Below are 14,472 nucleotides of genomic sequence, written 5' to 3'. Positions count from 1 at the left end.
GCCTTCTTTAAAATTCAATGCATATGTAAAGAAATATACGGTAACCCGAATTTACCACACTCGCAAAATCGCACACAGCCAACCATACACCCAGTATGGTATCGCGATTCGTGATTTTGCGCTATCATACTGGGTGTATGGTCGGCTGTGTGCGATTTTGCGAGTGTGGTAAAATCGCATAACAGCAAAATCGCATAACAGCCGAGCATACACCCAGCAGCGCTGCTGATGCTTGAACGGTATGTGGAATGAAGTGGGCGGGCATCGGGAGGCCACTATGGCACGGGGCAAGCACTATGGGCAGTCTATCTGAAGCGTACCTGGCGTATAAGACGACCCCCCACTTGGAGGCATATTTTTCAGGGCCAAAAAATCGTCTTATACGCCGGCAAATACGGTAAATTTAGAAAATACGTAAATGAGTTACTTATAGATTTTGAAAATGTACAAGTAATAATAGTTTTTAAGTTCTTATAAAACTAAAGTAATAGGTTTTTTAACAATGAAATGTAAAATTTCATTGTTAAAAAAATTAATATGGGTTAAGATCCATCTTACTTCCTAATTCTAACCTATTAAGGTATTTCAGTAACTAAATTCTATGATTTGTGCATATGACCATTTTAGGAATCAGTGAAAAACTATTATGAATTATAGTTTCTTTTCATATCCTTACATGTTATGGTTCAATGTAATGAAAATTTTTTTGAAAATTGACTCTAGAAATTTAAATAACATTATGATTTGGCTTATTTTTAAGAAGAACCTGTTTTAGAACCATTGCAAAGTGGTATTTACTACTTGAAACAGTTAAGCATTTTTATTTTCTATTATTTTTTCACTATTACATTTTTTTAAAAGACTGGATAATCTTTCTTGATCTAAGATTTCTGTTCTTGGAATGTTCTGACTCATAAACTGTCAGTCCTACCTCACCAGGTATTTATGTTTTTAGGCAATTTTTGGTCATTGGTTTAAATACCACTTTGACAAGATGACATATTATTTAGTGGTAAATGGGCTTAATATTCAGTGAAGCTGTCTGCCATAAATAAAGTGGAAGGTTAAGGAAAGGGTTACAATGATCATTCCTGTGCTAATAATTTCTCTAGTTGTGTAAAAAGCATTTTATTTGATCTCCTGCAACATTTTTTATAAAGTGCTGCGTCCACAAGAAATTTTAATTAAAAAAAACAACAACAACGTTGTATTGATTTCAGAGAGAGAGAAAGGGAACGGGAGAAATAGAAACATTGATGAAAGAGAAACATCCATTGGCTGCCTCCTGCACGCCCTATACTGGGGATTGAGCCCTCAACCTAGGTACTGTATGTGCCCTCATGGGGAATCGAACCAATGACCTCCTCGTGCATGTGTAGATGCTCAACCACTGAGCCACATTGGCTTGGACCCACAGGATTTTTAAAAATTTATAATTGAGTTTTCTGCAGTAACCATATAAACTTGAAAATGATACAATGTAGTTTATGAATGTTAACCATTTACTTTTAGACTTGAGTCTATAGATTATTCTAATCTGTATGGCTTTTGCAATTTAATATACTAAAAAAGTTCTTAATGATTCTCTCTACTAGCTCCTATTTAATTAATTCTCCTTAGGAATTCAGTCCATGAAATATTGTTCTCCTGAAAATATATTTTTTAAATATATTTTATTGATTTTCTACAGAGAGGAAGGGAGAGGAATAGAGAGCTAGAAACATTGATGAGAGAGAAACATTGATCAGCTGCCTCCTGCACACCTCCTACTGGGAATGTGCCCGCAACCAAGGTACATGCCCTTGACCGGAATCGAGCCCGGAACCCTTGAGTCCTCAGTCTGACGCTCTATCCACTGAGCCAAACCAGCCAGGGCTCCTGAAAATATTTTTAAGGGAAGCATTTTCATGCTGCTCTCAGGATGAAAAGATAATGGACATATGCCTTTATTTTTTTCCATTTAGTCCTCTAGTATTCCATTGACATTTGCAGCAAGCGGGTGTATATATCATGGTATAAAACATGAAACCTCAGCCCTGGCCAGTGGCTCAGTTGGAGCATTGTCCTGTACACCAAAAGGTTGTGGGTTCGATTTCCAGTCAGGATGCATACTTTACGTTGTGTGATCCCTGTTCGGAGTGCATGTGAGAGGCAACAGATCGATGTTTCTCTTTCACACTCATTTTTCTCTCTCTAAAAATCAATGAAAACATATCCTCAAGTGAGGATTAAAAAAAAAAGAAACCTTATATATGAGATCAATTTTTTTTAAAATTTTTCTCAGGATAGAGTTGTTTGTGAATGTAGATGGTTTCTTACAGCTAATTGAAAATGTTCAGGATGCTCACTTTAAAAATATCTGCCCATTCCTAGTTTAGAAGAAGAATGTGAATCTTCTCTTTGTACATCTGCATTAAGAGCCAGGAATCTAGAGCTGTCTCAGGACATGAAAAAGATGACAGCTGTGTTTGAGAAGCTTCAGACTTATGTCAGCCTTCTCGCCTTGCCAAGTGAGTATGTTTGTCACTCATAGTTCAACTTGAAGAACTTGGAGAACAAGAAGCCAGAGAAGGGAGATGGTTTAGCTCGGGTGAGTGAGACAAGCCTAGGATCTGGAATCAGAAAAACTCAAAATCAAATCCTCCAACCCCTTATACATTTATGAAGTTGGGAAAATCACCTTACTAGTACTTTCCTGTACCTGTTTTCCCATTTATAAAATGATGATAATTGTGATTATTAAGTTAAATTAAAGATTGTAATTGAAGACATGCATTTATATTAATTCCCTTTCTTTCCTCCTTCTTTTAAAAATGGAGACAGGCAAAAAAAAAAAGAATTTGTAATAACTTTCCAACAAGTAGCATAGAGGGTTTAGTAGTAAAAATGCCATTTGTTTCCCTTTGGTCTAATTTCAAAACAGTATTTTTAGGTAATCGAATGGATCTCAGTTTAAATGATGTTTTTAAAAAATGCTGTGATTTTCCTGGTACTGTGATTTGTTGGTGGTGTTTTTTGGCGACAGCTTTAATGTGATATAATTAACGTACCATACAACTTATTTCTTTAAAGTGTACAGTTCATTGGCTTATAGTATAGTCACAGATACATACATCATCACTATAATCTATATTTTCATTGCCCTAAGAAGAAACCCTGTACACTTTAGCTGTTACCCCCTTATTTCCTCTTCTGCCCCTCCTCAGTGCTAAGCAACAACTAATCTACTTTCTGTCTTTAGATTTACCTATTCCTAACATTTTATATAAATGGAACTATATGTGGTCTTCTGTGACTGCTTTCTTTCACATAACGTAATGTCTTCATGATTAATCCACGTTGAGTATTTATTGGTCTTTCATTTCTTTTTATTGCAGAATATCATTTTATTATATGAATATACCACATTTCACTTATTTACCCATCAGTCGATGGATATTTGCTTTGTTTTTATCTTTTTGGCTTTTATATCTTATTGGTAATGATGCTATAGACATTTATGAACGAGTTTTTGAGTGGACATATCTTTTCACTTCTCTTGGGTATATAATACCTGGGAGTGGAATTGCTGGGTCATATGGTAACTCTGTGTTTAAATGCTAGAGGAACTGTTAGACTCTTTTCCAAGGTGGCTGCACCATTTATATTCCCACCAAAAATGTATAATTTCTACACATCCTCTGATTTTTCCACATCCTTACAATTTTTGTTCTTATTTTACTTTATTTTAGCCAACTTTATTTTGGTTATTTGACTTTTTGAAGTGGTATCTTATTGCAGTTTTGATTCGCATTTCTGTGGTTTCTAATGATGTCAAAAGCATCTTTCCATGACCTTATTGACCACTTGCATATATTCTTTGGAGACCTGTCTTTTCAGATCTTTTCTCCATTTTTCAATTGGGCTGTACAAATCTGTTATTGGATATATGATTTATAATATTTTCTTCCATTTTGTGGTTTATTTTTCATTTTCTTAATGATGTCCTTTGAACGACAAACGTTTTTAATTTTGGTGAAGTCCAGTTTATTTACCTTTCATTGTTTGTGCTTTTGGTGTCATATCTAAGAATCCATTGTCAAATCTGAGGTCATGAAGAGTTCACCCTGTTTTCTTCTAAGTTTTATAATTTTAGCCCTTACATTTAGGTCTTTGATCCATTTAGAGTTCATTTTTGTATATGGTGAGAGGTAAGGGTACAACTTGTCTTTTGTATGTGGCTATCCAGTTGTTTCAGCACCATTTATTAAAAAGACTGTTCTTTTCCTATTAAATGGTCTTGGCACTCTTGTTAAGACTCAGTTGACCATAGATGTGTAGATTTATTTCTGGTCTACTCCACTGATCATTATGTTTCTCTTAATGCCAGTACCACACTGTCTTGATAACTGTTGTTTTGTAGTAAGTTTTGAGATTAGGAAGTGGAGTCCACTTTGTTTTTCTTTCTTTTTCTTTTTATTTAAATATATTTTTTATTGATTTTTTTACAGAGAGGAAGGGAGAGGGATAGAGAGTCAGAAACATCGATGAGAGAGAAACATTGATCAGCTGCCTCCTGCACACCTCCCAATGGGGATGTGCCGGCAACCAAGGTACATGCCCTTGACCAGAATCGAACCTGGGACCCTTCAGTCCACAGGCCGATGCTCTATCCACTGAGCCAAACCGGTCAGAGCTGTTTTTCTTTTTTAAGGTTGTTTTGCTGTTATGGGTCCCTTGCAATTCCATATAAATTCTATAATCATCTTATTAGTTTCTACAAAAAAGTCAGCCGGTATTTCAATGGGGATTACATTGAATCTGTAGATCACATTGGGGAGGTTTGTGGGTCTCTCAGAAAGATATCTGCAGTTCTAACCCCAATACCTGTGTGTGTGACCTTGTTTGGAAATAGGATCTCTACAGGTGTAATCAAGTTAAGATGAGGTCCTACTGGTTTAGGGAGAGCCCTAAATCACTCCATGTGTGGTACTTGGTTACAGCAGCCCTAGGAAATGAACATGGGGAGTATTGTCATCTTAACAGTATTAAGTTTTCTGATCCATGAATATGGTATGTTTTTTCATCTAGATAGGTCTCCTATAATTTTTTAAATATTATTTTGAAGTTTTCAGAGTATAATTTTTATACCCTGATTTGCTTCTAAGTAGGTTCAGACTCAGGCACAGTCACCCTGGGAGGACAGTGATTTTAACAGTGCTCCTTTTTATTGTCTCCTTCCTTAATCTTACCCAGGTTTAAGCTCCACTAATTGCTGGTTGATGGCTCTTTTTTGTTCAGCAATGCCTTGAGGGGCATAAATTGCTTCACAGACTGATCTAATTAAATTTGGGCTCCTTTGTAGGTCTCCTTAGTTATAGACCTAGCATATGCATAGCAGGTATCGTTTTTGAGATAGTGTTTGAGATTTATTCTGAACCCAGGAGAGCTCTTCTTAGCTGTATCTTTCTCTACTTCTCTGTGGTAAACCAACCAGCCTACAGTTTAGCTTATATCTTTAATGAACTGCCAATTTCCTCTTATTTGCTTTCACTGCCACCTTCATCATTTTTTAGAGCATGCTTCCCTTGGCCTGAACCCTCCACGCTCTTGCAAATTAGGTCAGTTCCTTTCGGAAGAGATTCAGAGCTTTCTGTTTTAAGGCTTGCTTCCCACTTGGGTTAAATCTCTGAGCCATGGATCTGGTGCTGGGGAGGGGGACAGAGAGGTACTTCTCTCAGAGTGACACACCTGCATTAGTAGGTGAGCACTTGGTAGAGGGGGTAGGACAGCAACCCCAGGCAGGCCTCCTTGGCTTGCCTTTTTTCAGCGTGGTACTTCTGTTGATGAGCTGGGGCATGGGTGAGCTGGGGCAAGGGTGATCAGGGCCCCAGATTCTTGGAAGCACTGTGCCCAGGTAGAGTCTCCATCCATGATTCAGGGCTAGGTGAAAGAAGGGCTCCCCATCTCTCAGTCATGCTCAGCAACGGGTACCTGAGGACAAGATGAGAACTGCAGTCTCCAGCAGTTTGGGAGAGGGAGCCCTGTATTCTTGGCTGTACCACTTTGGAGGGGGATTTCTAGTGTATGAGCTGGTAGGGAGAGGGAAGAAAGGAGTGGGTCTTGGTTCACATACCACAGACTCTCACTGTTCTTACCAAATTATTACAGATTTTTCTTGAGTAAGTTTTTTGTTACTTGCTGTGTTTTTAGCATCATTTCCAGAATTTTAAATGGTTGCTTTTTAATAATTTTCACCAGTTATGCTGGAGAGCTGATCTGTACAGCTGCTCATGTTGTCATGCCAAAAGCAGAGCTCTGTGATGTTTGAGTAATAGTGTTTTTAGTGATGCTTATAAAAAAAATAATAATGTGTAGGGCCTGGCTTTTGTGGCCCAGTGCTTGAGTGTCAACCCATGAATCAGGAGGTCACAGTTCAATTCCAGTCAGGGCACATGCCCTGGTTGGAGGCTCGATCCCCAGTGTGGAGCATGCAGGAGGCAGCCGATCAATGATTCTCCCTCATCAGTGATGTTTCTCTCTCTCTCCCTCTCCCTTCCTCTCTCTAAAAATCAATAATATTTTGAAGAAAAAATTATCGTATATTTCAGAAAGCTTATGGTGAACATGCTCCATCTCAAGATACTTGTGAACACTGGTTTAAATGCTTTAAAAGTGATGATTTCGATATGAAAGACAAAGAACTTCCAGGTCAACCGAAAAAATTTGAAGTCCAACATTACAAGCATTATTGGATGAAGATGTATGTCAAACTCAAAAACAGCTTGCATTTGCTCAAAACAAGAAAAGTTCTACTGGGACGGTGTCCACAAATTACCTGAAAGATGGGGGAAATGTGTAGCTAGCGTTGGACATTACTTTGAATAAAGCACTTTTGATGTTTCTCTTTAAATTCTCGTGGTTTTTTTGATTACATGATCTGCCATCATTAACTGGTACACCTAGTAAAATGAGAAATGTGTTATAGAGTAACAAGGTGAAAATTCACAGACCTTCATTTCTAAAAGAATCGTGATAGATATAATCCTGCTTAATAACTTAATTTTGATTATTGACCATTACTTATATTTGTGGACATGGGGAATGCAGATCAGATATGTCTATATGTTTATTGCCATTACATCTGAATGAGTCTGCAATGATTTTAAGAGCCATTATTCTCAACATATCACAAACAGTTTTCATTCTCTGTCTTCCCAAAAGTAGAGGGAGATAGTGGCCTGTCAATTTTTCAGGCTAAGTCTTCTGGGAAAATGCTTAGGTTTGTCACTTTGGTTTCCTAGGTACGGAGCCAGATGGACTCCTTCGGGCAAACTTCAGTTCCGTCTTAACAAATGTTGGTGCTGCTCTGGATGGATTTCATGATGTCATGAAAGGTGAGATTAAAAAAGAACACAGACTTAAAACCTTCATCCCACTTTCTAAGATCTACCTGAATGAGATTTAAACAAACACTGTGAAGGTTAATAGACCCCAGATAGAGGCTTAGTAGCATTTGGCTTACATTGAAGTGCATAGTTCACTGTCTTCTACTTTTCCTATCTGCTTCATTTCTGAAGGTAAACAAAGTGCTAAAGAGAAACCCTTGTGCACAGTACTTTAGCTGAAAATACATTACACTGACTTAAGGCAGGTGTGTGAATTGTATCAAATCAGACATGCGGTTCAGAGGCATTTAGCAAAATACATTGCACTTGTTAGAGCCCAAACATGAAAGGAAATTGAGGAAACCAAGGTTTAAAGTTCCCAGAAAGAATGCACTGACTTTCCACCAACCTGTGCATTTTTATGTGTAAAGTGTCCATCTCAAGTCCTATTTTGTTCGGCACAGCCTTAAGAAATGAAGGTCTGTTTTTAAGCTTTGGTTGCTTTTCAAAAGTTGCTTGTGTGCTTCTAAGACTAGAGTGTGCCGAAAAGCATTTCACATGCTTAGCATGTGATTCAGAGTGCTGAAAATTTTAAATCTATAGTTCTTTGTGGCTGTGAGGTTTTCTCCTTCTTTCTGTTCATTTTGAAGACTGTTGGGGTAGGGAAAGGAGGAGAGGGCCGGAGCAGTTACTAAGGACTATTAGAAGTGACTGAGGTGCTTAGATTATTCACTGGGCTGTTTAGTTCAGTTAGTGACCAATTACTAGTGTCACAGAAATAATTTTTTAAAACTTAAAATTGTGCATAAGATGGGTATTTTGGGGGCCTTTCTGTAGATTTACATATTACCTATGGCACCGGGAATCATTCTTAGTCTCGGCTGTATTATCCAACACCACCTTACCATTCAGTCTGGAGAATGGTCCTTCCTGTGGCTTGTCTTCAATTATAAGGAACTTTAAAAGTCTATCCAACTTCTGGTTGGATGAACCCTGGTTGCAGGAACCACAGCTTGAGTAGACAGTCTTGGTGGCAGGTGATGGTAGCCATCCCAACCCCGTGAAACCTAGTCTGGTTTATAGAAAACCTAAGGGACTGGTCCCTTTTCCTGTGCAGTGTTTGGTTTGGGAAGCTCAGACTGTAGTCCTGTAGTCTAGGATTTTACTTAACCTAGAATTAGGCCACTGAAACCACAAGTGGCTCTGTGGCTCGAGGTTTTTTGGTTTTGTTTTCTAAATTATCCTATGCTGATACTATGACTTGTTCCTGCTAGTGGTTCCTCCAACATTCCTGTAAAGGAGAGGCTAGCGCAGTGGAGGGTAGCTCTCCAGTGAGAGGGGTCTTAAAGCTTCATTTACATGATTCTATTTCTATTTTAATTAATCTATAATATAGGAGGTTTTCTAGACATGCTTTTGCACATACATTACATAAAATTGAGGAGATGCCAAATGGTCCAAATCCAAGAATGTTGCTGTCATTTTTTGGCAGATGGAGATTATGGGAGGATCTGGGTTTCCCCTTTGTGCCTCCGCTTATTTCTGTCCTTGAAAATGAACGTAATGTAAAGAGAGAATATTGGGAAACATGAAGGATGGTTGGCAAGATTATGGGGTCCTGTTGCTAGGTTTACAGTTCAAATCTCTTTACCTCGCTTGGAGGACTGTTGTGTATCTCCCATGAAACCTCAGAGTGAGCATTAACTGGCATTAACGGAAGAAGCTTTGTGTTTAAGAGAACTCTTGTTCAAATCTCTTTTCTTCCTGCTCTGCCCTGAGTAATTGCTTGACCTAATTTGGAAGGCAGGCAGGCAGGCAGGCAGACTGGTCTCAGTGTAAAAAGAGAGATAGAGATTTATAAAAAATGTGTATCCTACATGGATTTAAAATAGGAGTCAATTGGTCCTTTAACAAGGGACATTTAAAGTGAGAATTGTTGATGTTTAGTCTCAGGTCTAAAGCGGGTAGACTCATAGGAAACATAAAAGAAAATGAAATCTCTGATTTCTTTGTTCTTTTTGGAGTTAAAGTTTAATGTCAAAGAACACCCTAAATAGTTAAAATATTTGGACGGAATAAAGAGTAAACAATTGGATTGGGATAATTAATTATCAAATTGTAACAGCACTGATCCAAATAGAAGCTACATAGTGTTTTTAGTATTGTACGTCTTTCATAAGTATCTCAATCACCTACCAATCAACCAAGATTGCCTACCCTAAGTTGTAGTATAGCATTGTACACTTTCTGTAAAATATTAAATAAAACTTTCTGTGATGTATAGAAAGAAAATGTCTGTGTTAGGGGTTAGCAAGTTCAGTATACAAAGAAATGTTCAGCATTCCAGTAGAATTTTTATTCACTATTGTGAAGATAAAGAATAATCATTTATTTTTAAGAATATATTAAACATAATGGTAATGTACTAATTGGTTCCTTTGCTGTGACAACTATATCATAGTAATGTAAGGTGTTAACAATAGGGAAAACTGGCTGTAACTTTTCTATAAATCTAAAATTATATTAAATTAAAAGTTTATATGTGTATATGTGTATATAAAATATATAAATAGAATAATACCCTAGTTTTAAAATTTTAGTAAAAATAATATTCATAAAATTTGCAGTAATTTATATTAAACTATCATGATTGTATCAGGTTAAACCTCAAATACCATTTATTTCTTGTTTCCTCTTATCTGCTGTCTGAAATCAGCTAAATTACTTGATTCTCAGTAAATGAAAGTCTCTAATTACACACCTGCTATAAAAGTTAATTTTCATATTGTTTTATTTATTTTTAGCTTTGTTGGTAATGATAATGTTGTATAAGGAAAGTATTCTAAAAAAGCTCAAAGGAGGCGTATGGTAAACACTTTATATTTAAAAATATAATTACTCTTCCTTGTGAATCAATGTTGTCTTAACAATTCTCCCATTTTCCCGTACTTCCAAGACAAAATTATTCTATTTCTCAGAGACCCAGAAAAATCCAAGCTTAGATATTTGGCCAGTTTCACCTACTGTAGTTTCTCTTAATATGTTTATATCTAAGCCTCTCTTCTATGCTTTTCTAACCACAGACCTTGCTTGTAATATTCTTGGACTGGAGGCAGCAGCACGTGAAGCCAGACACTGGAGTATCCAATTCTTTATCTGTGCAGACATTTTTCATTGCTTAAGTGTGTGCTAGCAAACTAGCGAAGGCCCAGTAAGGATTGTGGGACATTGTGCCTCTGTTGGCTGTTCTGTTCCAGGCTCATGGTTTGCTATATAAATATAAGATAAATTCTCATTTGTGCCTATTGGACTATCACATCAGGGTTTTTAATCAGGTTAAATGTTGGTCAGGATCATTTACCCAACACTAGAATAAGGGCTAACATTCAAATAAGGGACATAGACGTACAAGCTGGTGGCTGTAATAGAGATGTCAGGATAGTATTAAGGGACCTTCACTTCTCTCCATTCTTTCCACGTGGATTTGCAACTTAATTGATATTCAGCACAATTTTAATATTTAGGACCATTTTTGAGTAAATTTGTAAGAATAGATATGAGAAGGTAACAGATTAGTTATCTATATGCCACTTGTACATAAGTAGTAATGAGTTTTCATTCAATTGCTTTTTAGATATTTCCAAACATTATAGTCAAAAAGCTACAATAGAGCATGAACTTCCAACAGCAACGCAGAAGCTCATTACAACAAATGACTGTATCCTGTCATCAGTAGTGGCGTTAACAAATGGAGCAGGAAAGGTAATTTTTCTGTTTATATTAACATTAAATTCATTATTTAAATATGCTTTTTTTCCCTTCCTTCAGTGACATAGGTAAATTAACCCGTGAAAGAACTTCGGATTATCAGGCTTTTTGTAAAATAAAGTCATCTCCCTTTCTCTCCTCCCTACCCAGTATTTAAACAAATATGTTAATTACTGTTAAGCATTTGTCATGACTAAGGGGCTCACTCACACTTTATGTTTTAATGAGTTATTTGGTCATTTAAAGATTGTAGGTGGTCTCAATATAGATAGACTTTTGGGTATATTTAAAAAATGGGGTACATAAAAAGAAAAAAATTTTAGTATTTTTTTCCCCTCTAATTTTTTGTTTGTACTTTTTTAAAACATATTTTTATTCATTTCAGAGAGGAAGGGAGAGAGAGAGAGATAGAAACACCAATGATGAGATAGAATCATTGATCGGCTGCCTCCTGCACATCCCTTACTGGGGATTGAGCTTGCAACCCAGGCATGTGCCCTTGACTGGAATCGAACCCGGGACCCTTCAGTCCGCAGGCCGACGCTCTAGCCACTAAGCCAAACCAGCCAGGGCTTGTTCGTATTTTGATAATACTTGTGGTAAAGCTACCTCTGTGGTTTTATACCTTACCAAGTACTTTTAAAGTGCCTTTAACATATGTTTTTTTCATTGAACTCTTAATACTGGATAATGATCATTTGGATCATTAAGTATTTAAGTATTATTATGAAACTAGAGGCCTGATCCACAAAATTCATGCACAGGTAGGGTCCCTAGGCCTGGCTGGCAATCAGGGCTGATCTGTGGGGCCACTGGTGGGGCGATCGGGTAAGAGTTTGGGGGGGCTCCACTGGCACCTGCCTTGGCCGGCCTGGCACCGCACACTCGCCAGCGCTGCCTGCCGCTGCTGCTGGTTGCCTCCCTCTGTGGGGTGACCAGTGGGGCGATCGGAGAGCCCCTGCTGGTACCCACTTTGGCTGGCCTGGGGCCTATGGGCTAGGTACAGCTCCTGTGTTGAATGTCTGCCCCCTGGTGGTCGTTCCGTTTGGTTGATTTGCATATTAGACTTTTAGACTTTTATTATACAGGATGGCCAAAGTGCAGTTTCTTTAAAACTCATCCTATCTTGGATACCTGGTTTCAGCAAAAGTCGCATTCTAAGAATGCATTCCTTTAAAGGTTAAGATTCTATGAGAATTCCCCATATGTATGAAGCTGAAAGGACTGTGTTCAGGACAATCGTAGCCCATTTGTTTCAACAGACAGCATAATTTCTCAAGGAAATGCTAATCTCTATCCATATTTATATGTCATTATTTTTCTGACAGGTTGACCATATAGAAACAATTTTTTTTCCAGTGATTTGAGTTAGTCAGAAATGACCATAGGTTGTGTCAGATATTAAGTATTATTTTTCCCAAACTCAGACTGGTCTTTGTGCCAGTTTGCTATAGTTTGGAACCATAATTAAAAGGTGTTTTCTTTAGGTTCTGTCAGTTCACAGACCTGTGCCTACAGGATTCCTTAGACAGAAGGCCATATCCACTGCCTCAACTTTAATACTTTTATCTACAGGCATGCTGGAAGCTTTCTGAGGATGATTCTAACTTTGATTCAATTAAGGCAAATTCCAGAAAAAGAGACTGTTGGCATTTTACAGGGTCTCTGCATTTGCCACTTTTTTATGAGAACTCTGGAATATTAAATACCTGTATACTCATAGCTTATTTTAGATTTGGTTTGCCTAAAACTTTAAAATGTTGTCTCAAGAAAAGGTATTTAATTTTCAGTCTGAATTTTTTATAATTTTTTTTTTAACTAGAATAAGTGCCTGAACTAATGTTAGTCTGTTGTAGCTTTATTTGTAGCTAGTGTGATTTGATTAAAATAAATTTTATTGTTATTTTAAAAACCCAATAAAAAAGTATAACATGCTTTTGAAAGAACATTTGGGAAATATTGACACATAAGAAAAAGGAAAGAGTAAATACACATCACCGTATACTACCATGACCTAATTGCAAACACTGGGTATATGATTGTCTATGTCATGCATAAGAAACATATAGCTCAAGAGTTTTAGATCCTCATTTTCTTGAATACTGTCTAATAGAGAATTTTCATTTGACGAGGTAAATTATTAATGAAAAATATAATCTTTTAGATCATTAGTAATTAATTGTCTACTTTTGGAGCAATTTTTGCTAATGTAGAATACTCTTTCATAAGTTACTTTTCCTTATTTATCAAAATGGAATAATTTTTCTGGCTAAGAACTTCCTTAGACATTTTTATTTATACCAGAATTTCATATAGCACTGTAGATTCAAAATTATGGCTCAACAAAATTACAGATTTTTGTGACTCCTTATGGAGATTTAATAAAGGTTAACTCAGTAAATAACAAGGATCTACCTTATTTTCAGTCTTTTCTATTATTACATTTGTGATATACAGATTGAGATTTACAGAATTAAATTTAAGTAGAGAGTGCATATTCAAGATGCCTGTGCCATGGGTTATGTTGTGATATGAAACGTTTAAAGTTAAAATTCAAATGGAATGTATAAATTCAAATATTTCTATTTTTGAGAGCAGTGGCAGAGTTAATGAGATCCAGAGCTCATGAACATTATCTAGGAATATTCTGAATAAATCAGAATCAGTTTTGGTTTTTAGGAAGAATAAAAATTTATCTAGATTAAGACCTGTCAGAAGTATAGTCTCAATATTTATACTGATATTGTCTTTTTAATATAAATCATTGCCTAGGTATTTCTCAAATAAATAAATGTGGGCTTTTAGGCAGGTACTGAAATTTCATTTCCATTCTCAGTGTCTTTAACTTTGTTTAGAAAGCTAATATATATATATATACATATACTAGTATATATACACATATGTGTGTGTGTGTGTGTGTGTGTGTGTGTGTGTGTATTAGACTAGAGGCCCAGTGCATGAATTCGTGCACAGGTGGGGTCTGGCCAGCCCGGCCCCAGTTGGAAGATCAGGTGGGCCTGTTGGGAGGAGGAGACGGCTGGAGGTTGGCTGGCTGCCCGCCCAGATCATCCGATCAGGGTCTAGCCACCTGGGGGGAGCAGCTGCGGGCACTTGGCTGGCGGGCCCTGCCCCCGATAGGGTGGGGGGGCCGGTTGGGGGCAGGAATGGCTGTGGGCGGTGGGCCAGCTTGGCCCCGTGCCAGCTGTGGGGAGGTGCTGTGGGCAGTGGGCTGGCTGGCCCTGCCCCTGAATGGGGTGAGAGGCCCAAATGGGGGCCAGCAGCCTGGGGGAGGGGGTCATGGGTGGTTGGCCAGCCAGATCTGACCCTGATCTGGGTG

At 37.5% G+C, this 14,472-nt stretch overlaps 1 protein-coding gene across 1 annotated transcript in view; it reads left to right on the top strand.

Annotated features, from left to right (window-relative positions):
- PPP1R21 (protein phosphatase 1 regulatory subunit 21) overlaps nucleotides 1–14,472 on the top strand; it is a 68,621-nt gene that overhangs the window by 29,533 nt on the left and 24,616 nt on the right. The window contains exons 12-14 of the mRNA XM_015557938.1: nucleotides 2,374–2,510; nucleotides 7,284–7,376; nucleotides 11,002–11,129. Coding sequence (XP_015413424.1) covers nucleotides 2,374–2,510; nucleotides 7,284–7,376; nucleotides 11,002–11,129 — 358 coding nt within the window. The remainder of the gene's footprint in view (nucleotides 1–2,373; nucleotides 2,511–7,283; nucleotides 7,377–11,001; nucleotides 11,130–14,472) is intronic.

The sequence above is a fragment of the Myotis davidii genome, unplaced genomic scaffold (genome assembly GCF_000327345.1).
Source record: "Myotis davidii unplaced genomic scaffold, ASM32734v1 scaffold6, whole genome shotgun sequence".
NCBI lineage: Eukaryota > Metazoa > Chordata > Mammalia > Chiroptera > Vespertilionidae > Myotis > Myotis davidii.
This window is presented reverse-complemented; position numbering and strand designations above follow the sequence as displayed.